This window comes from Lissotriton vulgaris, chromosome 10 (genome assembly GCF_964263255.1).
Source record: "Lissotriton vulgaris chromosome 10, aLisVul1.2, whole genome shotgun sequence".
Classification (NCBI taxonomy): Eukaryota; Metazoa; Chordata; class Amphibia; order Caudata; family Salamandridae; genus Lissotriton; species Lissotriton vulgaris.
The window spans coordinates 1,034,842,230-1,034,866,305 of record NC_141698.1 but is presented as its reverse complement, the minus strand read 5'-3'; the positions used below and the strand labels follow the sequence as shown (position 1 = coordinate 1,034,866,305).

The window sequence follows — 24,076 nt, the reverse complement described above, 5'->3', positions numbered from 1 at the left end:
ATGGGTGTCTCTAATCCGCTTTCATTGCACAGGGCGTTGCAGTCCGGCCCGGAATGCCCATGTGTTGCAATGACAGCTACTGAAAGTCAACAAACCAGCATGCATGATAACGCTGGGGAACATTTGGGCAGACCTGAAGGTTAGGTGCCCTTTCATGGTCGCCCCCTACGATGCGTGAAGGGCACTGGAGTGATGGGTGTGGAGGAGCCAGGCGGCTGCATGTCCGTGACGAGCCCTTAAAGTTTGAGCACTAATGATGGCTGCGCACGAAAGGATGGTTGGCTTTGTGTTCTCAGAGATAATTGCAGGGTTCCATAAAGGGCCGCGGCTCATTGTTCACCGGGTGAAACTCCCCTGGACGTGCGGCATTCCTCCCCTCTGTAACCAGGGAGCTCTCCTATACACACCATAAGAAGAGAGGCGCTCGCTGGCAGCCAGGAAGGAGAAGCAAACAGGAAGAAGCGCCACTCGGGCCCACTGCTACCAGAAACCAACCGGAAGCGGCCACTGAGAGCTGTCGGGCAATTCCGCTGGGGGGAGCAGCAGCCGCCCAGCGGGCAACAGAATCCTCTGTGAGTTGCAGGAGCCCCAGGGATCTGCAGAAGCTACCCGGAGAAAGAAGCAGTAGTAACGGGAGGAAGATCCGGCCTCGGTGTGTACTGGACATGGACCCATTAAAGATGCGACTGGCGTTACTCCTCCGTGCGCCTCCCCTCTGCTGCCCGTCCAGGCAGATGAACACGAGCACACGATGAGTGGCACCGGACACAGAGGCCTGCCCTGGAGTAAATACAGAATGTGGTGTTACGTTATAATGAAAGAGAGGGCTAGGGGGTAGTGAAACCGCAGCTTACATACCGACCAAGGGTTGGGTTGATAATCGGGGGGGGTATACAAGTCTGTACTGTCACCACACTATTAAACAGTCATTTAAACAAAGCCATTTTGCCAGCAGAAACCCTTCCATCACCAGTGCTGGAGGGACCGCCGCTTGCTCGTTGTGCTTGCTTTTCGGCCCTCCCTCGTTGTGCTTGCTTTCTGGCCCACCCCCCTCATTTTGCTTGCTTTTCTGCCCCCCCCCCCTCGTTGTGCTTGCTTTCCGGCCCCCTCCTGGTTGTGCTTGCTTTACGCCCCCCCCCCCCGGTTGTGCTAGCTCTCCGGCCCCCTCCTGGTTGTGCTTGCTCTCCTGACCCCTGGTTGTGCTTTCTCCTGCCCCCTGGTTGTGCTTGCTCTCCTACCCCCTAGTTGTGCTTGCTCTCCTGCCCCCTGTTTGTGCTTGATCTCCTGCCCCCTCGTTGTGCTTGCTCTCCTGCCCCCTCGTTGTGCTTGCTTTCCGCCCCCCCCCGGTGTGCTTGCTTTCCGGGCCCCCCCCTGGTTGTGCTTTCTCTCCTGACCCCTGGTTGTGCTTGCTCTCCTGACCCCTGGTTGTGGGGGGGCTCTCCGTGTGTGTGTGGCTCTCTATGTGTGTGTGGCTCTGTGTGTGTGTGTGGCTCTGTGTGTGTGTGTGGCTCTGTGTGTGGCTCTGTGCGTGTGTGTGGCTCTGTGTGTGTGTGGCTGTGTGTGTGTGGCTGTGTGTGTGTGTGGCTCTGTGTGTGTGGCTCTGTGTGTGTGCGTTGGGCTCTGTCGCTCTGTGTGTAGCTTTTTGGTAGGTGGCTCTGTGTGGGTGGCTCTGTCTGTCTGTGTGTGTATAACTTTTTTGGAAGGTGGCTCTCTGTGGGTGGCTCTGTCTGTGGGTGGCTCTGTCTGTGGGTGGCTCTGTGTGTGGGTGGCTCTGTGGGTGGCTGTGGGGGTGGCTGTGTGGGGGTGGCTATGTGTGGGTGGCTCTGTGTGTGTGGGTGGCTCTGTATGTGTGTGTGGGTGGCTTTGTATGTGTGGCTCTGTGTGGGTGCAAATGCAATAGGTCTCGCATTTGCGAGCGATTAAGCTATTGGCATTGTAAATGACAATGCCATTTATTTATGTTTTAAAAACAAAAACAAAAAAAAATAATGTCATGAGCAATGCCAATACTTTACTACTCACTCTTTCACCCTTTAATACTCACTCTTTCACTTTTTACTACTCGCTCTCTAATACTCTCTTTACTAATTACTCTCTCCTACTCACTATCAACTACTCACTCTACTACTCTACTACTTACTCTGTGTGTGGGTGCAAATGCAATAGGTCTCGCATTTGCGAGCGATAAAGCTATTGGCATTATAAATGACAATGCCATTTATTTATGATTTAAAAACAAACAAAAAAATGTCATGAGCAATGCCAATAGCTCTATCTTTAATAACATAAATGACAATGCCATTTTTAATGATTTAAAAACAAAACAAAAAAAATGTCATGAGCAATGCCAATAGCTCTACCTTTAATAATGCCGAGGCCATTGCATTGTAAATGCTTGTTTCTCCTCACTGTCACTTTCTCTCGTGCTTTCTCACTCACTCACTTACTCTGCCTCTAGTTCTGTCTATTTGTCTCACCCTTTTTTGCCCGTCTCTCTCTCTCTCTCTCTCGCACTCTAGTCCCCAAACTCTCTCTCTCCAGGCCTCGAAAAATCCGAAAAATGGTTCCTGGCCTGCTGGTCTAGCGACTCAAATAATCTACTCAACCTATTGTAATTTGTTTGACAAAAAAAAGTTGTCTCAACTTGTGTGTTACTAGTCAAATATTTTATTTCACTGAGTTGCTTTTGCTTCATCATTACTAACGTTAGCACCTTGAAATATGTGGGTTCAGCGTGTCTGCTGTACAAAACAAAACCCTTTAGTTTGATTTAATATACTGAACTTTTGCTCCGTGTATACTAAACATCTATCCCACCTATCCAGTTAATATGACCCCTGACTTTGCTTTTAGTTCCCTAATAGATTTGTCTTCAGGGCAGGGGCAGGAATGTTGATCAGTTCTTCTAAAAAAAAAACTCTCACTTTAAAAACAAATACTACAGCATCATGTGGGAGCGCGCTGCCATTATTAGACAGACTTTTTTTTGAATGAGCCACAGAGTTTCCCAAGGACATGAAGTTTTCTTGATAAAATCATATAGGGTACAAAAGATAATGTGCGGCAATCCAGGTTCAACAAATATTTATCATTTGCAAATCACCAAGTAAAGTATTCTGATTCATTTTGATCCTATCAAAATCTTTGTTTACATTTTACTTCAAAATTGCAAAAAATGTGCTTTCCTAACAAAGGAAATATATTTTGAGAAAATTGCACACTTCATTTAACAGCTATTTAACTGTTGTGTGTCCAGCACTATTCAGTCCACTTTACAAACGCTTCTTAACTTTGCAGTTAAAAAAGGATGGAAGCAGTTTGTAAGAAGACATTAGCTGACCTTTGACCTCTTTCTGTGCGCAGCAAATGTGAGGAGATAAAAAGAATATTCAAATTAATTTGTATTGCTCATTCACTTTCCCAATGAACAGAACACCTGCTCTTTGCCAGCTGGAGTTCTCTTACATGGCCAGTAAGCCCAAAAATGGCTCACCCTGATAAGGTCTGATTGGGGCCAGTAGATTTCGCAAGGTCTGCTCACTGTCTCATGGAATAGACAGATATAGTTATCAAAGTTGGCATATTTGGCAGACCTTTGCTCACTTACATGTTGGGTATCGGTGCTTCCCACACTCAATCTTGGTACATGGCATACCTATGCTTTGGATCCCTATATAAAAGTGTGTTTCTGAATGGAGAGCTCTAGACATTTGTCAGTGTTTTTAAGCATATTTTATGTTGCACCAGTCTTATGTCGAGTGACTTTTTTCTCTCCATGTATTTTTTCGTTCAGGTTATACAACAACCTCATTACAGATGTTGGTGCCAAATATGTTTCAGACATCATTGAAGGATGCACAAAGCTGAAATATCTCAAGTAAGTGGAATCTTCTATCTATTTTATTTATTTTATTTATTTTATTTTGAAAGTTTTATATAGCGCGAACAAGATCTTCGCAGATATCAGAGCGCTTTACAGAGGGGGGGGAGCATGTATACGCAGATACATCAATCATGTTAAAGGTACATTGAGGTGATAACATAAAACAATCAATAGGTCAATTTCAGAATCGAAATAACAATACAAAGTGTTCAACAAGTAGTACAGATGAGTATCAAGTCTTTGTAGTTTATCTCCAGTAGTCGTTCAAGTGTATTTAGCCATGAGGATCGCTTTTACTTCTTTCTTGAAAAGTATAGTAGAGGTGATGAGCCTGGTTTCAGGGGGGAGCGAGTTCCAAATCCTGGGAGCCATTCCTGAGAAGGAGCGTTTATAGGTTTTTTCCTTGCGGAATCTTTTAGGCTTTAGCAAAAGATTATTTGTACCTCTAGTGTTTCTGGAGCCTCCTGAAATCGTCAGCTTCTGAGCAAGGTATGTAGGTGAGCTCAGGTGGACAGCCTTGTGCGTCAGACAAGCGATTTTCAGGTGTATTCTGGCTTCAAACGGCAGCCAATTCAGGGATTTGAAGTCAGGGGAAATGTGTGAGTGTTTTTTTGATCCAGTGATAAGTCTCGCTGCGGCGTTTAGCGAGGCTCTGATGGGTGCCGTAGTGGCTAGGGGGAGACCGCAGAGCGCGGTGCTGCCGTATTCTATTCGAGGTATGACTAGCGATTGTACCGCAGTTTGGAAGTCTTTGGTTGGAAGGAAAGGTTTAAGTTTCCTAAGGGTGTTGATTTGGTAGTTCGCTCCCTTAGTTGCTTTGTTGATGTGTTCCTGCATGCTGAGATTGGTGTCAAGTGTTATGCCCAAAGATTTTGCTGAGTCCACGATGGTGGGTTGGATATTGAGTGCCGTTAGGTCTTTAAGCCACATTTGTGCGGTAGTGCTCTTCGCGGGTGGTGAGATCAGAAGGAACTCCGTTTTAAGGGCATTGAGTTTCAGATGATTGGCGGCCAACCACGATTGGGTGCTTCTGATCGTTGAGTTCAAGAGCGTGATGTCTTTGGGTGATTGTAGTTTGAGATAGAGTTGAGTGTCGTCAGCATACATGTGGAAGTGTACATTTGATTCTTGCAGCAAGGTGGTGAGAGGTTCCATAACTAGGTTGAACAAGGTTGGGGATAGGGAGGATCCTTGTGGTACGCCTAGCGATACAGGTCTTGGTGCAGACATCAAGTTGTTGCTCTTGAATTTCTGCGACCTGTTATGCAAAAAGGACGTGAACCATTTGAGCACAGTTCCAGATAGGCCCATTCTCGTGTTTAGTAGTTCGATTAAGCTCTCATGTTTGACAGTGTCAAATGCAGAGGAGAGATCAAGGAGGATGAGGAGGCAAGTATCGTTATGATCTAGGATTTGGAGGGCGTCGTCGATTATGTGAGTCATAGCAGTTTCAGTACTGTGATTTGCTCGGAAGCCTGATTGATGAGAGTTGAGGAGATCAAACTGAGTAATGTGTTTAGTTAATTGTGTTTGTGCGCATTTTTCCAGCAGTTTGGCAAGAGTCGGAATGTTGGTAATGGGACGGTAGTTGTTTAGGTCAGAGGGGTCAGCTGTAGGTTTCTTTAGCAAAGGTGTGACTTGACCAACTTTGAGGGAGTCGGGAATGATCCCTTGTTGAAGTGAGCTGTTAATGATTTTGGTCCAGAGTGGAAGGAGCGACGGGGTAAGGACTTTGACAGCGTTGGCAGGAAGGGGGTCCGTGAGGTGATTGGATGGTTTCAGAGTGCTGAGCAGTTTGCCAATTTCTTCCTCTGTGTAGGTGAGAAAGGTTGACCAGGTGGCATTGTTTTTTGGTGTCGTGGGTGCTATGCGTTGGTGTTTGGGATAGAGGCTTGCGTCTATGAGGAGGTCATTCTTTATGTTGTCAGTTTTTTGGTTAAAGAAGGAGGCGAAGTCCTCACAGGAGGGAGCTTCGCACACAGTGTTGAGATGTTGGGGTTGTTCTTTGGATTGTGTTCGGATAAGCTCAAACAGCTTTCTCGGACGATTTTTGGCTTGGTCAAGCTGACGGCTGAAGAAGTCTGATTTTGATCGTTTAATTTTCCTGAAGTAGGCGTTTCTCCTTTTCTTCAGGTTTTTTAGGTTCAGTGTGGAGGGAGCTGATCTCCAGGTGCGCTCTGCCATTCGCATGGCGCGTCTATCGTCATTGAGACTCCCGTCGTACCAGGGATTGGACATTTTTGTGGTGGCTTTTTTTAGTTGCAAGGGTGCGACTTCATTAATTATTGAGGTCATAGTGTTAAGATAGTGATCAGTCAAGGATTGGACATCTTTAACGCCAGCAGGAGGAAGTAGTAAGTTGCAGCTTTTGGGGGGCAGAGAGTTTGAGATTAGCTTTTTCATGTCTCTTTTCCAGACTTTGGGCCTGGCGGGTTGAACGGGGTTAAATTTAACTTTTTCATTGATGAAGAATGTGATGGTATGATGGTCCGACCAATCACAGGGATGGATTGATTCGAGTTTGATAGTGGCCTCTTTGGAGATGATGAGGTCGAGGATAGAGCCTTTCTTGTGTGTTGGAACGTTGCAAATTTGAGTGAGGTCAAGGGCGTTAAGGAAGTTCTTCAGACCTTTTACCACCGCATCATTATGATCGTTCCAGTGGAGGTTGAAGTCACCAAGGTATATTTGTGTGAGTTGTCGCCCGGAGTTGGCTGAGATCATGTCCATGATTTGTTGGGAGAAGGTAAGGTTGTCACCGGGTGGATGGTAAATGCCGTGCAGAGTGCAGATCGGTTTGTCCTCACTGTGAATATCGAGGCAGATATATTCACAGGAAGTTGGGGAGGGTAGGGAAGGAGAAGTTACTTTCAAGACAGAGAGGTTGTTCCTGTATATACATGCGATCCCGCCACCTTTTTTATTGCCAGACCTGTCAAGTCTAGTGATGTGGTAGTTGGGGGGGACCAGAATGTCCATTATCGGTGTAGAAGATTCTGTTAACCATGTTTCAGTCATGATGATTAAGTCAAGATCCCATTTTAGGATGAGATCGGCGATAGCGGCGGAGTGTCTAACGGCTGATCTGCAGTTGAGGAGAGTGCATTTGAGACGGGGTGTGTCGAGGGTGGAAGGGTGTTCTAGAGCGAGGGGGAATTTACTCAGGTTACTATGGATAGCGATTCTGTTGTTCAGCGTGGGGGGTCTAAGGGGATTAGATTGAATCGTGGGAATGGCAGTGAGAGTGTCGGGTGTGTTGCTATGGGGGGCTGGGTCATAGGAGCGGAGGAGGGTGATTGTGTCTAGGTCCGAGAGAGGGTTGCAGGAGCGATGGGGGCGGTTTTCACGATTGTGAACAGGGATTGAGGTCCAGTGCGGTGGTGGTCGAGTGCGAGAGTTCACCGCCCGGATGGAGGACCAGTTGGGAGCGGAGATGATGGAGGAGGCGCGTGCGCGGTGTCTGGGATGTGTGCTGAGTATTTGTTTGATGATGTGGACGTCCTGTTTGATCTGGTGGAGGGTGTCGGGTGAGGGGTGACTGGAGCGTGATAGACAGAGTAGTTGTTGTTTGATGATGTCCATGTCTTCTTTGAGCTGGAGGAGAGAGGCCGTAATGTGGTCCCCTGTGGGAAATGTGTTGGAGGTGGGGATGGAAGGCTCGGTCGTGGGTGACAAAGGGGAGAGGTTGGTAGTGTGGATGAGAGTATTGGTGGTAGGCGTGGAGTGTAGGGTGGAGGATGGGCATTTATTAGTGGTGAGGGGGGTGGAGGTTGGGTAGTGGGGGGTGAGACTGGGGGGCGTAGTGGGATTGTAGATGGTACTTTTTTGAAAGGGTGGAGTAGAGTTGATGGAGGTGGTGTGTTCTATGTGATTGGTTAATGGTTGGAAGTGGGGGCTGAGAATGGGGGGGGATAAAGGGTGGGGTTTGCATTTGTGTGTGTCAGTTCGATGTTGATCGAGGATAGACTGGTTGCGGGTGGGAGCTGTGGTATCAGGGGTGTGAGGAATGAGGATGAGAGGAACGGGGATGGGGGCTGGTGTGTGGGGGGAAGGGGTGGGGTAGTTGTTGTAAGCGGGGGCGAGATCTATGTCTGTGCTTGAGGGATGTGAAGTAGCTACGGTAGGTGGGTGAGTGACAAAGGTACCGTGAGTAAATGGGTGGTGCATGTCGTTTTGGGTGGGAGCTGTGGTGTCAAGGGTGGGAAAGGGGATGAGGGCTGGTGTGTGAGGGGAAGGGGTGGGGAGGTTGGTGTAAGAGGGGGAGTGAACTGTGTCTGTGCTCGACGGGAGTGAGGTAGTTACGGTAGGTGAATGAGTGACTAGGGTGTCAGGCGTAGAGGAGAGGTGCAAGTCGTTTTGGGGCTGGGCTAGGTTAGAATGAATGTGGTTTGAGGCTGTGGTGTCAGGGGTGACAGGGATGGGTGAGGTATGAGGGGCTGACCAGGTGAGGTTATAGGGGGGGGAGGGTGTGCCGTTAGAATGTGTGGGTGAGGGATCTATGTCTGTAAGTGTGGAGTGAGAGGTAGCTACATTAGGTGGGTGAATGTCTAGAGTGCCGGGGGTGGAGGGAAGGTGCGTGCCGTTTTTGGGTTGAGCTAGGTTAGGAGGGTTGTGATTGGGGGCTATGGATTCAGGGGTGATATGCCTGAGGGTGCTATGAGTGGGGGGCTGATGACTGGCGAGGTATTGTTTGAAAGTGGGGAACAGGTTGTCTAGTAGTTCCAGGTTCTTGTCTGTGGATTGAATTAGGATAATCCCGTTATTGTAAATAGTGATGGTTGTTCTGAAGAAACCTTGGAGTAGCAGTGGTGTGTGAATGTATGGATGTGATTGGGTAATGACCCAGGACGCAGACTGACTTATCCCGCATTTGAGAAAGCGCCACACAAATTGCACATCTTCCTCACAGTCCTATAATATGTACAGGATGCCCGGATTATGCGCAACCATCGTTTGTGCCAGTGTTTTATCTGCACATATTGATACCAGGGCCGGACTGGCCATAGCGGGCACCGGGCATTTCCCCGGTAGGCCGCTAGGGTGGGGGCTGGTTTTGGGCCCCTGGGGGGCCGTTTTTGTTACCGGGGGCCGGCAATGTCGCCCCCCCCCCCCGGTAACAAAATCGGCCGAAACCGGACCTTGCAAACTGCTCACCTGCACTCCCCCTGACCCCAGGGGGGGGCAGCTGAGCAGTTTGCCAGGGCCAGTTTCTGTTCTCAGTCCGGCCCTGATTGATACTACTGAAGTTACATCAGCTAAGTGTGCCAATCACCATTGTCATATCAGAGTCATTTCCTCATTTTCATGGGTTAAGTTCCATGAAAATGGGGACATCCCTTTGATATTTTACATATATTTAACAAGGACCCCCTGAGTACATGGATCTTATCGTTCCTAGGTCAGGGAAAGTAATATATTTGAAAAACAACAACCTAGGCAACTAATATTTAAAACACAATAACAATAGAAATGAACAATTGGCTACAACTGGCTACAAAACATGGTATTTTATTAAGTAATTAAAAAAAATGGCAAATCAGTGACATAACACAATAGTTAGGTTAAAATTTCACAGAACACATTTTTGTAAAAAACATTATACAAATGCTCCAGGAAGAAGGCGCTGGCCGCCGAAACGCGCGTAGAGACTCATTGTGCCACCTATCTACTAGAGATAATTTTTAACTTGTGTTTGCATTTAACTTTTGTATAATGTTTTTTACAAAAATGTGTTCTGTGAAATTTTAACCTAACTATTGTGTTATGTCACTGATTTGTCAATTTTTTTAATTACTTAATAAAATACCATGTTTTGTAGCCAGTTGTAGCCAATTGTTCATTTCTATTGTTATTGTGTTTTGAATATTAGTTGCCTAGGTTGTTGTTTTTCAAACATAGACATCCCTTTGATACCCACACGCTGATTCTGTTTCATAGCCCCCTTATTGCAATATGCATGGTTAATAAAAAATCTTATACTATAACGCGGCATAACATAATATAGAATCTATGATGCGTTGGAAAATCCAAAATGATAGGGCCGGCCATCTTGTTATTCAGACTATAAAAGCAAATAAGTGAGTGGTTGAGCCAATATGTATTTGTATGAGTTAGGCTGGGTGCTCGGTGGAAGATATAAAAGAAACGTTCTGCAATTAAGAGCAAGTTTTTTATCCAAAGGGTGTTTTTACTATCAAAAAAGTAACTTTATTTTATCGGAGAAAAGCACCATTGTGCAAAAATCCACCTTAAGAGATAGTGAAAGGTGGCAGAATGTTTGAAAAACCAAGAAGGAACAGCAATAGCAATGACAAAAGATTGCTAGTACAAAAATAAAACTATAAAACAAAACATGAATGGGAGGTGAACAAGAGGCGCTAAGGTATTAAGGTCAGCCAGAAAAAGGAAGGTGAAAAAAGCAAAGAATGCCTACTACCTGAAAATAGATCTCAAGCAACTATTTTTACATCAATATGTCGCCAAGTGTCTGATTTATAAACTAGTGGATATCTGAAATACAACAAGTATTTGCAATGCAATCAGTCTCACATTTGTTAAAGTTAGAGCTATTGGCGTTATAAACGAGAATGTTTTTTACTTATTTTGCTTGTTTGTACTGTAGTGGATGTATGTTGTTTGTAGTGGAATTATGTTGTTTGAATTGGAATTGTGTTGTGTGGAATTGTGTGGTGTGTAGTGTATTTGTGTTTTGTAAATTTGTAATATAGTGAATAGATAGGGGTGAGAGGTGTATAAAATAGAAAGTAAGAATGAGAGGGTTAGGTAGTTTGTGTATGAAGTGATGACTGAATTGTAGATAAAGTAGTATAAATAGCGTGTAAGAAAGAGAGACAGAAGTGGAGCGAATGTTACAGATGTATAAAGATGTTGCGGCTGTTTATGTAGGAGATAGAGTAAGAAAAGGAGCAGAGTATGTGTTTGTAGTTATTATTTAATTAGTAATGGTATTGAAAGTGTGTAGAAAGGTATGAAGTGAATTAATATAATAAATGGTGGATTAGTGTGTGAGAGAATGACATTGTGGTGAGAGAGAGATATGGAGGGCATTGTGGTAGGGTTGTTTGGGGGGGAGTTGCGAGGTGTATTTGTCCCTAGTACAAGTATGTAAGGTTGGTAGTATCTGTCGGTAGGTAGTTAACCTGAAGGTATTGGACTGCTTCATATGAACACCAGTTGCATTACCAAAGGATTTTGTATTTTTTGTTTGCAAGAAAAACGCCGTAGACAACCGAAGGTACACATGCATATAGATATATAAGGTATATATACACACACACACAATGTACACACCAAATGAATGCACACATATTACCTATCTACCCATAAAACATGCATACAATGTTCCCACACACACACAATTGAACACAAACAGGCCGCACCCAGCAGCAGCCCCAGGGTGCTGCAGTTTGCAAGCAGGGCCTGTGTGTGGGAAGTTGGCTTTGAAGCTCTGCACACGCCGCGGTTCTGTGTCATTTTTATATAGCGTGAACTTACCCTAAAGATATTACAGCGCTTCATATGAAAACCAGTTGTATCATATGAAACCCAGTTGTATTACAGAAGGACATCTGTTTTTTGTAGGCGCTTGGAGATTAAGTGAGTTTGTTAGACCCACAAGATGTTTAGTTTTGCAGCAAGAATTATAGCCCCAGATTACTGTAGCACCTTTTTAGGATCAAAACCCAAAGGCATGCCATATTATGGTAACAAAAAAACAGCATATGTTCTAGCCAAGAATAAAGCTGCACATGTTTCACGAAAACAGACATAGCCTTTGATTCCTGATCCATTTCTTATCAGGGCTGTCTACTTCCTGGAGCGCCCTTAAAACACCTTGGCAGTTGTGTGCACACTTGCAATAAACTCTGCTTAAGAGCACCAAAAGGCTGGCTTTCACAGAGCTATAAACCGAACCCTGCTCCACCTTTTTGAAACAATTGCATTTCGTAGACCTTTGTGTAGGAATGAAAAACGCCGTAAACACACACAATGTACACAAGCATACACAGAGTGCACACACACACACACACACGCACACACACACCCATACACACACACACACACATATACACATACATGCACACAAACACACACTGAATGCATACATATTACATTTGTACCGAGATAATACACACACCATGTTTTGTCCCACACACGAAAATCTCACAAAAGATCTTCCTTTAACACCTTCATGTGTACAAATCTGCAAACCAGACTAATTTTTCAGCAATCTACTTTGTTTGCACATTCACTAATCCAGTAAATTTTATTTAAACTGGATGTTCAAGGTAATTGTTAATCATTTTTTGTCAGGATCGGCTGCAACAAAATAACCAGCGAAGGAGGCAAATGCCTGGCCCATGCCATACAGAAGAGCAAGTCCATCTTTGATATCGGGTAAGTGATATCATTCAAAATTGAAACTTTTGGGTTTTTTGCCAGTGTTAACTAGTAGAATGTTGTCTACACCGCAGAGACTATAATGGCTTGCTAGAATGAAAATATACATAATAGTTTATGATTGAATTCTGCTTTACCGCTTGAGAAAACTCAGAGCCTTATGCCAGAAGATTTAATGAATACAGATTTCTCAAAACATTACCTGAAGTTTGTTAAAACACACTTAAAGGATCAGTCTCGAATCAGTAGGAAAAACAATATGGTTGATCTGTTTGACCATTTTCAATTTAAACATAAGAGATATGATCTATTAGTTTAACAGAAGTGTTATTGACGTGAATTTATGGAACAGGAAGGATTAGGCAATGTGTGTGGAAAATGTAATCCCAGGTTACTGTAGCAATAAGAACATTATATTGTATACGTAAAACATTTTTTTCTTTAAATTGAGATTTGAAATTCATTAAACCAGATGTGAAATCTACAAGAATGGCGGAAGAACAAATATAAGCATATATTAATTAGTTAGAAACAGTATATCGTATGTGGTTTTAGAATAAAATGTTGAAATATTTTGATTCTCTTGTTTTCAGTACATCCTTTACACGTGATTTGCGTAGATTGTGAAGTCTAACATGCATGTTCATATACTAACAAGAAACAGATATTTACTGTTCAGGGTGAAATTGTGAAACCTTAATATCTTAGCCTGAAAGTTCTGAATGTTAGTTGTTAATGTTTGTTCTGAATGTTAGCAATTTCAACAACTTTGCTTTTGCGTTATTCAAAACAATATTTCCTAAATCGAATCTGGGTTGGTGCAAGGACAATTGTAGCACATGGGGAATAGAAATAGTGTACTCCCCCTTGCCAAACTTCCTGCACTCATTGCCCCCACATGTTCACTGATACCTTGCATGCATGCCCTGCTCCTCACCCACACCCGTTGTGTTAACACATAATGTCATAAAAGCGCACACTAGTAGTCTCATGCACATGCTCATGTAATTTAAGTCATGCACTTACTCCCTCCTAGACATGCACAGTTGCTGTCATTCTTATTAGCACTCACTCTCTGACACACAATCTATATCCTAAAACCTGTCATGCCCAATCTCTCATAGAAATAGTCTTTTTAAACACAGACAAATCTCACATGCAGAATACCTTTCCCACAGAACCTCTCTCTTTCTCTCTCTCTCTCACACTCTCTTACTTTCTCATGCAAGCACAAAGAAGTATTCATTTCAGAGTGAAGATTTACACCATAATTTAGGGTTGGGAGCATCCACATCCTCAAATGAGTAGCTGGAGCCTACATAACTGATTTTATGATAGGAAAGTTACTAATAGTAATTTTCTTTTTGTTTGTGGATATCAATGAGAGCAGAGATCTTTGTAAAGGAAAAAAATATAAAATGCTATTAAAGTTTGTTTGTTAAATTTTTTAAAGTAAAATAAAAATAGAAAGAATGAAGCAATTTCACAAATTACTATTCACCTTGGACTATTACCATAAAAAGGCACACGGTACCTCATAAAATTAACATTTTCCTACATTCAAATTCAATTTACCTGCAATATTTAAAAAATATATATAATTATATGAACACTACTTTCAAATTCAAATCACTTACTGCCTAAAACGCTACACTTTATATTTATTTTATTACAAACTTAGTTGTAGGTCATGTTTTTAATTCATTTAAAAAAGAAAAAATATTTTTATTCTGCGTTATCTGTGAGAGGTTAGTCATTTTACATTTAATGAGTTACAGAAGAAATGTAAATATATTATAATGTAAATCATATTGGGCTAAATTATCTTTTTTATACAAATTAGTGTATGATGTATAAACTTTAAAATGTATCTTAATTAATTGCATATTTTTCTTTTATAATATTAATTGTTAAGTGTTATTGCCTCCCTCCATTGATTTTTATGTGAGTGTGTTGCAGTGCCAGTGGTGACCATGTCTGGTGCTTGACTTACTTCAGGGCTACATTGCAGTACATTTTAGCCTGTTGTATGTGAACAGGGCTCGGTTTGTCCACCCTGGGGGAGGTGCCAGACAGAGCACCATTCCTCGAGCCATGCAGAAGAGGGCCTGAGTCAGGCAAGGCTGTATGCTATGCTCAAGATGATGGTTGGATGTGAGCAGCGCCTAGAAAGCCATGCTGAATAGAAGGCACTGTGAGATGCAGAGTCCAGCAGGCATGCTAAATTGGAGGAGCAGGGCCTATTGGCTATGTTCAAAAGTCCTTGGGGTAGGCAGGATGAGAGGGCAGGTTGAAAAGAGATGCTTGTGGCATGCCAGAAACAGGAGGCAAAGGAAAGCCATTTAGCTTGCTTGTTTGAGGACCATGGAACCCAGGATCTGCTTCCACTGGCACAGGGGATTGATGAGGCCAGAGATGTAACTCTCTTCTTGTTCCCTTATTCTACTCTAAGAGTTTGCATGTCATTCAAACAACAAAGAAAATCAAAAGCCCACCTCCACCATGCCAACCCATAGTGTCTGCTGGCACCTCAAATCATGCCTTCATTGATTGGAATGTAATCTCTAATGCACCCTCAAAGCTCGGTGCAGTGCATATAATAGGATTGTATTGATCACATTTCGGTCACTCAGGGGACGTAGCTTTTTGAAAATTGAAACTCCGAGAGATAATCATAAATGTACACTATAACCAGGACCACTAGAATCATGCAGCAGAGGAGGGTCAAATTATGCAGCAGGGCTGAATAAATTCTGTGGCAAGAAAAGGCAAATTACGCGGCATTATGTGGCATATTTTGTGATAGAATGACTTCATTATTTTGTCATTTTTACACTTGTTAACACTGTCTGGGCCTTGGTTGCACCTCATTAGTACTAGTTTAACACACAAATATAGCAATGAGCCACAGAAAGGTGATCAGTCAACCTCTGCAAAGGACCTTCCACTGTGCAGTAGCACGTGTCGCTGCATTTCTACTAACTTTTGAGCCACTTGATCTAGAAACAAAAACTTTTTTTTCTTAAAATCTGCAGATCATACGGCAGATGATGGATTATGTGGCATAAGCAGCAAATCTAAAGTTATGCGTAAATCGCTGCAGCAGCACAATTGCTTAATTCCAATGGCCCTGATTGTAACTCTTTTATAAATGTGAGATCACAAACATTACCGGCCCTATTTGGCCACATAATTGCACAAAATCCAAAACTATGAAGTAAAGCAACCACTGCCTGATTAAGAAAACAGATGCCAGTTGCTCAACTCGTCAAAAGTCTCCAAGGAATAAATATGTTCTCTTTTCTTACTTTATTTCAGTATGTGGGGAAACAAGATCGGTGATGAGGGAGCAAAGGCGTTTGCAGATGCATTGAGGAATCATCCCAGCTTAACCAACCTGAGGTAATGGCTGTGCATTGTACTAGGAGTGATTATAGGAAAAGAGCAGAGGTGCACTGTACATTCTTAAAAACAGGGACAATTCCAGCAGAGTCCGTCGCGTGCCAGGCTTACATAGAAGTACAATACTGCGCATGTCGTTTGCAATAACACATCTAGTGCCAGGCTGAGTCGCTGAACAATGTACTTGCGTGACACTAGTACAGGGGTACGTCAAGAAAAATTTAAGAAAAACTCTTTTTCTTTCCAAATACGTGGCATATTTAAATGACCGGGGTAGTAAGTGCAAACAATAAGTGATTAAATGAAAGGCGTGATTTAAAAATCATTGAAATTGTCTACAAATGTCCCCCATCCCCATTTGTTTTAGGAAGTCATGAAGTCTAACGCTGCCTTGCTTCATCTTACATTGCATTCTTCTTGCTTTACTCTTAGCTTTCCAGCCTACATTCTCTGTATCCCAAAAGTGTTGAAACATGATTGGCTGTGGTTGGGAGTTTCATTAAGCTTCATGAATCTTCTTGACCTAAATTACAGTCTGAAAGATTTATATCTGGTTACACCATTTATTATTTTGCACACTTTTCATCTATCCATCAAAACATCAATCCATCCAAACATCAATTCATCAAACAATCCATCCATCCATCCATCCACCCAACCATCACCTGTCCACCCACCCACCATCCATCTGTCCACCCACCCATCCAAATCTACCCACCTACCCATTCACCCACCCATCTATCCATCAGTCCATTCACCCACCCATCCATATTCCCATCCACCTATCCACCCACCCATCCATCCAAATCCATCGACCCATCTTGCAAATGTTTCTGAGTTCACAGTTAACCACACAATAACCTCTTTCTCCTTCTTTACTGTGTATTTAATTCCTCACTCCATCTTAGAAGGTAGATATTCTCCTCCTTGCTTATGGTGCGAGCTCATTCACAGAAGTAATGTTGTGCAGTTCGTTTTTCAAAAAAGGAGATCCTATATAATTAGAAGCTCACCCCAATCGTTTTAAAATTGTATTGCTTATTTCTTTTTATAGACATTTGGAATGATCTTCTGTTGCTTTATACGTGTCCCTAGCTTTGGGTCCTGGTATGTCTTCAGGATCATGCAATGAGAAAACAGTGATAATTAAAGAGATGAAGGTCATGATCTTGACCTTCAAAGATGCAGAGAGGAGTCTCCACTGATTCATTCTCACCTTGGGTCAATGTGTGTCCAAATCGCACAATAATGGACCATGGTATGAGATAGCAGGACAATCACTGTCGGTGACAAAAAGCATGAGTTGTGGTACTTTTATACTCCAGCATAAACTATGCGGCCGTAACATTGGTGCTGATACAAATGAATGTCAAGTGAATGTAATCTTGGATGGAACAGCAGTCGTAACCAAGTGAAACCCAATGAAGGTCGTTTAGGAAGAGATTACTGTTGTGCCTCATATGGAATTTACATTTATGATTAGAACTGTAATTAGAATTTGGAAATAGTCCTGTTTTTTGATTCATCGATGTTAAAAATGCCTCTTACTTGATACGATTGTAAATATCATTTCCCCCGTAAAATTCTGAATTAAAAATGGTCTAATTTATTGCTTCTGGTAGGGGAGAAGTTGTCTATGTAGAAAATTATAAAGTTTAGCCAATAGATATATCCATGATGAGCGCTTAATCAGTGGACCCAGCAGGAGCCTCGGTGACACCCAACAACATTTTCAATTTCCCTGCCAAGTCTGCCGAGTTGTATCATTCCTTTCTTGCACGTGAGCGCGTAACACGTAATGAATGTAACAGAGAGGGTGAGAATCCAGAGACCTATGTAGCCATCTTGAATTAATCTGTTGAGCCTCCTGTCAACTCCCCTGATCCTTCATAATTACATTTAAATCACTATTTCAGCAACTTGCTCTAGAGTTTGAGAGGAGCTTGGATGTCTGTTGTGGTGAGCATTTTATGGCCCCTAATCCAAGGTTATGGATAAGGCTGTTGCAGTCAAATCCAAATGTCAAGGTAGAATGGCTGTACAATTACTTCCACACGCAGGGTGACTTACTCTGTGAAGCTGATGACCGGGAGATGATTCTGAGGTAGAAAACACAAATATACACAACATCTGGAAGGCAGCTAAGGGTTTCCGACCAATCAGTCAACAAGTCAAGTCCCATTAATGATTGACCGTCTACTTGCTGCAGTATTACACACTGCTGACAACAGTGGGTGCTACCCGCACCGGCGTGCGCCTAATGACAAAGTGGCAGATTCACAACTACAGGTAGAGAACATAAATTGTGGTACCTGACTTTGTAATCCTGGTGGCAGAAAGTGTGACATTCTCAGGTCTGCACTCTGGAATTCATTCTAGGTGGCAAAAAGCCAATATGTGCAATTTTTAGAATGTTATTCAGGGTGCAAAAAGCTAAATTTTATGCTATTTGTCAGCAAGATTCTGGCTGGTTTTTACCCGCAAACAATTTGTGGGTGAATATACAATTTGTACATGGGCAATTAGTGCATGTGCAATTATCCCATGGGCACATTTCACTCTACTTAGAATCTTTTTTTGAGGCAGACATAAATTTGCATCCAAAAAGCAATCATCCCCACAGTTGTATTCAGAGCCTTTGTGTGTTATGGTGTCAGTATGCACCTTGTATCTAATTAACATCAAGGATTAAAAGATGAAGGAATTTATGGCCACATGCATCAAACCAAATACTGGTCGCAAACTGGCAGATTCTCAGAATCCGCCCCTTTGCCACCGGTATTTTTGCATTTGGGATGCATCATTCCAAAAGCACAAATCGCAATTTAAGCAATCTGTATATGGCTATTCCTTAAATTGCGATTGATTTAAGGAATCCCAAATTGAGATTCCTTAAATGCAATGCAGGAAAGTTAAAAAATTAGCGATTTTGCTAATAGGAGTAGCAAATTACCCAGGAAGTTGAACTTCATGGTAATTTGCAAAAACTTAGAAAAATTCACTTTTGTGCATTTTTCAAAGTTTCATGTTGCGCACATACATGCCATTAGGGCATGTGTGTGTACAACATATGTGCAGAGATCAATTTCAGGGGGTGCAACAGGGTGTCATTTTGACACCCTTGCACCCTTGAAATTGCATGAGCAATTTGCGAGTACCTACTGGTACTCGCAAATTGCTCATGCAATCTCCCATTCATTCCTATGGGCCTGTAGGTGCATAGGAATGAATGGGACAACATTCCTTAATTGCGACTAGCAATTTGTGAGTAGCAATTAAGGAATGTTTAGGAATCTCTATTTTAATAGCGATTCCTACATGCATAGGCTTTTGCGATTCCTAAATAGCGATTCTTTATAAATCACTATTTAGGAATCGCAAAAGCCTACGTTGATGCATGTGCCAGTTTCTGTTTTGATTGGACACTACATGTTTTTTATTTGAGACCTGAACCCGAGTACGGTCTGTGCTACCTTTTGAAGAATCCCAAAGCACAATGAAAGCAGGTTCTGTCTTTCTGCAGCAGTGACCCTCACATTATCCGTGATCACACGTCTCACTTGCTCAGCGCTGGAGCACCTATTATGAATGCATGGCTTGTTCCTATGAATTGCTGCTTTGTGAATATGATCTGATGTGTCTATTATATATAAATTCATGTTTTTTGTCATTTATTTCAATTAGGTGTTACACTTTTTGGCTCCCCAAGAGTCCCTCTCAGGTTCATCCCATACTAAATTAATCTGGTGGTATCGCTGTATTCTGTTGAACATTTATGCACCCTGGTTTCCAGGATCACTGGGTCGGCCCATATATTAGACTATGTATGCAAGTCCCACCAGCAGCCAAACTGCGATTATGCCATGGAGTACAGGGTTCCAGAGGTACTCGAGCAGTCACTGCTATGGCTTACTACTCCATATAACTGGGACCAAACCCACTGTAGCATTGTTTCAATTGTGAAAAGTATTCATGTCACCAAAATGACAATTTATTGCATTATGGACCGGTAGATTTGCTCATTGTGGTGAATGGTTGCCTCTTTATTTTCCTGTGATCCTCAGGTCACAACCTTGTATCCCAGCAAGGCCAACTCAGCCTTCCATCATTCCGATTTTTGTAAATCAAGAACCATTAAATTGGGTAATGAGGATTCATGTTATTACACGGCTACTGGAACAAACCCCACTGCACATTCATGATATCAAAAAACAAATAAAGGTAGTTTGATGTCAGTTTCTATATAACGCTGAGTTCGATGCGATATTGATGATGTATCTCTTTCTATCCGTTGTTGGCAGTCTCCTCCTGACTGTGGAGGGCTGTGCTGAACTTTGCCTGAACTCATAATAAAATTGGTTATGAAAAAAAAAACAAATAAAGGCAGCACAGTGGCAGGGGCGAAGTGAGCGCACCAGGTTAACCCCTACTTTAAAAAATAACGCTGGGTCCAATGAGACACCCCACAAGTAAGGTGAAAAGGAGTTTAAAGCAGGAATAAAGCAAGGCAAGAAGGGGTAAAGAGGACCAAGAAAACTAAGGGAGGGAAAAAGGTGACATTCAGTACCCAGGAGAGAGGCTACAGAGCCAAACCCGCCTGTGTTTCTGGGTCACACCCGTCTCCTTAGCTGTACAGCCAACCTCCACTCCCTCCGCATCCCTGTCCAGAAGGAGAGGGCTTGGGAAGAGAACATCAGGAGGAGTGAGAGCAAACACAGGCAGAGCACTGTGGGGAAATATTCAGCATAGTCCATGCTATTGAGACCTGGCTCTGGGAAGTAACTTTGAATGACAAAACTAAACCCTATATAAAACAAGTCAATTATTATTCTCATTATTTTTATTTTTATTCTTCTTCATCATCTTCTTTCTTCTTCTTCCTTCTTTCTTGTTGTTGTTATTAATATTATATTTAGTAGCTGGAATATTAATAGAGTAACCTGTGATCACCCGTTGGTAGACCTTCAGGTACCTCTAGAAGTCTAGGCAGATTGTAATAAGCGTCACCGCATCCTTTGTTATTTGAAGTTGAATTTGCAAGAACGCTACAGATTCTATCATGCAATCAGAACATGTGCTACAGAGGTCGCGTGCCACACAGACTGTAACTAATGGAAACGTCAAGCGAGCACCAGAAGATAGCCGATGAAGAATGGGGTCTTGGGCCCACATGTATTACTTACTGACTGGAGGTGACAGCGGGTTCAGCGGTGGCCTACAGCACTGACCTATTTTAATGTGCTTTAGAACCATTATTTAGTGATACGACAAGATGGTAGGTCATTGCTCGTGTCTTGACACAGCCACTAAAATACTGCACGAATGAGGACACTTGTCTTGTTTTGTTAGGGCTCAGTGCACATTCTTCCGCAGCGTCTGCAAACACGCGCCGTGTGTGAGATCCCTGCATCGACAGCTACTGATGTGTTTGACCCAGATAGCAGCATATAGTCAGTCTTATTTAATATAATATTGCATTATGGGAATAGTACTCTTGACTCACTTCAAGTAAATCATGTGGACCAATGGCCATGACCACAAATGTGTGAGATTAAAATGGTGTGTAAAAAGAAAGACAAACTAGAAACTGGTATTAGGACTAAGCTTTTGAAAGCACACAGAGAAAAAGAGAGGTCAAATTGTGTATGAAAATGTAAAACATGTGTAAATATGACATGCAATTATATCTAGTTAATTACACTGATTAAAATACATTATTCAATGTTTTGACAGAAAAATTGTTAAGATTGTTAAAAAAAACTCATTTAGGATTAAAATATTCATGAATTTTAAATTCCTCATAATTTAGCAAATCATACAAATATATGATTTAATTTTACATTTGTATGCAACAAAAATTTCACCTAAGGCCGGTAAATATTGTTTAAGCCATTTCTTTGTATGCATCCTGCCTTTTGGAAAGACAAATGGAGACCAAGGAGATATTCATAGACTACAATTAATTTGGGACTTTAACACAAGGTGGTATCCCACCCCAAAAATAGTTAGATTTCTGGCTACCACTACTACCATAAATAACTAGATTTCTGGATTACTAGGAGTAAATGGATTTGGAGTAGCAAAAATGGGTCTGGAAAGAGGACATCAAAAATCAACTGTAAAATACAGGATTAAATAATTTATAATCAGTTTGGTGGAATTCCCTTAAATGCATGTGTGCTTAGTTATGAAAAGTAAGATAAATGTGAACTATATATTTCGAAACAAAAAGCTTTCGCTGCATATTTCACCTTCAAATTTGAACTATAAGTTTTTTTAACTAAAAATGACTTTATACTTAGATTTTGCCATAAAACTCCTGGTCACCACGGACACTTTCTTTTTAGTATCCAATGTAATCTCTCAAATTGGTAGGTCATTAATAGTGATGGCCTTAACTACAGATGGGATAATAAATAAAAAAAACAAGACTATTGCGTCAGCCGTGGGATTGAGTCACCTAGTAACCCAAACATTTATGTAAATGTAAGCAACTTAGATTTTCAAACTCAAAATTAACCATCTGCCCTGAGGACAACAACCAAAAAAGTCTAGTCTGACCCTGTGCCTCATGGAAACAGTCCAGCGCAAACTGCCAAGCCATGCCTTCCCCGGACCGGAATCAAGCTTACTAGGACCGGTTTCTGGCATTACAGCCGTCTTCAGCCAGGCTTGCTTGAATCCAGTGGCAAAGTGAACAAGGGACTCACGTCTGAGCTTACCCTGCCACACTTATGGCGAACAAAGCGGTACAAAAGGGGGTGGTGATGGACGGAGCATCTGAACCAATCAAACACTCACACTCAGTCAACAGATCTGGGTTTAATCCATCACCGATCTTTAGCCCACTCTGCCACCCCAGTTCAGACATGGCCATATGCAAATCAGTCGGACCCTGTGCCTCATGTGAACAGTTCAGCCCGAACTGCCAAACCATGCCTTCCCTGGACCGGAATCAAGTGTCCTAGGACCGGTTTCTGTCATTACAGCCGTCTTCAGCCAGGCTTGGTTGAATCCAGTGGCAAACTGAGCAAAGGACTCACGTCTGAGCATACCCTGCCAACTTATGGCGAACAAAGCGGTACAAAAGGGGTGTTGATGGACGGAGCATCTGAACCAATCACTCACACCCAGTCAACAGATCTGGGTTTAATCCATCACCGTTCTTTAGCCCACTCTGCCACCCCAGTTCAGACATGGCCATATGCAAATCAGTCGGACCCTGTGCCTCATGGGAACAGTCCAGCCCGAACTGCCAAGCCATGCCTTCCCTGGACTGGACTCAAACTTCCTAGGACCGGTTTCAAGCTTTCAGTCCTCATCAGCCTGGATAGCTTGATTCCAGTGGCATGGAGAGCACAGGATTAACGTCTGAGCATACCTGTCCCACTCGGGGTGACAAATTCAAAAAACAACAGGTGATGGACAGAATGCAGAACAATGTCATACATTCACCCCAGTACAGAGACCTGGGCCTAAATCCATCGTTTTTTTGCTCACCATGCCATTCCAGTTTGAACCCAGCCGTATGCAAATCAGTCTTGACCCTGTGCCCCATGGGAACAGTCCAGCCCGAAACTGCCAAGCCAGGTCCTCCCTGGACTGGAAACAAGAATCCAAGGACCGGTTTCGGGCTTTCAGCCCTCATCAGCCGGGAGAGCTTGATTCCAGTGGCATGGAGAGCACAGGATTCAAGCCTGAGCATTCCTGTCCCACTCGGGGTGACGAATGCAAAAAAACACAGGTGATGGACAGAATGCAGAACAATGTCATACATTCACCCCAGTACAGAGATCTGGGCCTAAATCCATCGTTTTTTTGCTCACCATACCATTCCAGTTTGAACCCAGCCATATACAAATCAGTCTTAACCCTGTGCCCCATGGGAACAGTCCAGCTGAACTGCTAAGCCAGATCCTCCCTGGACTGGAAACAAGCATCCAATGACCGGTTTCGGGCTTTCAGCCCTCATCAGCCTGGATAGCTTGATTCCAGTGGCATGGAGAGCCCGGGTCTCACGTCTGAGCATACCCGTCCCACTCGGGGTGACAAATGCAAAAAACAACAGGTGATGGACAGAATGCAGAACAATGTCATACATTCACCCCAATACAGACATCTGGGCCTAAATCCATCGTTTTTTTGCTCACCATGCCATTCCAGTTTGAACCCAGCCATATGCAAATCAGTCTTGACCCTGTTCCCCATGGGAACAGTCCATCCCGAACTGCCAATCCAGATCCTCCCTGGATTGGAAACAAGCATCCAAAGACCAGTTTCGGGCTTTCAGCCCTCATCAGCCTGGATAGCTTGATTCAAGTGGCATGGAGAGCGAGGGACTCACGTCTGAGCATACCCGTCCCACTCAGG

General features: G+C 43.0%; 1 protein-coding gene across 1 annotated transcript in view; it reads left to right on the top strand.

Annotated features, from left to right (window-relative positions):
• The window catches only part of NOD1 (nucleotide binding oligomerization domain containing 1), a 384,901-nt gene that overhangs the window by 327,676 nt on the left and 33,149 nt on the right, over positions 1-24,076 (top strand). The window contains exons 6-8 of the mRNA XM_086942080.1: positions 3,794-3,877; positions 12,218-12,301; positions 15,623-15,706. Coding sequence (XP_086798206.1) covers positions 3,794-3,877; positions 12,218-12,301; positions 15,623-15,706 — 252 coding nt within the window. The remainder of the gene's footprint in view (positions 1-3,793; positions 3,878-12,217; positions 12,302-15,622; positions 15,707-24,076) is intronic.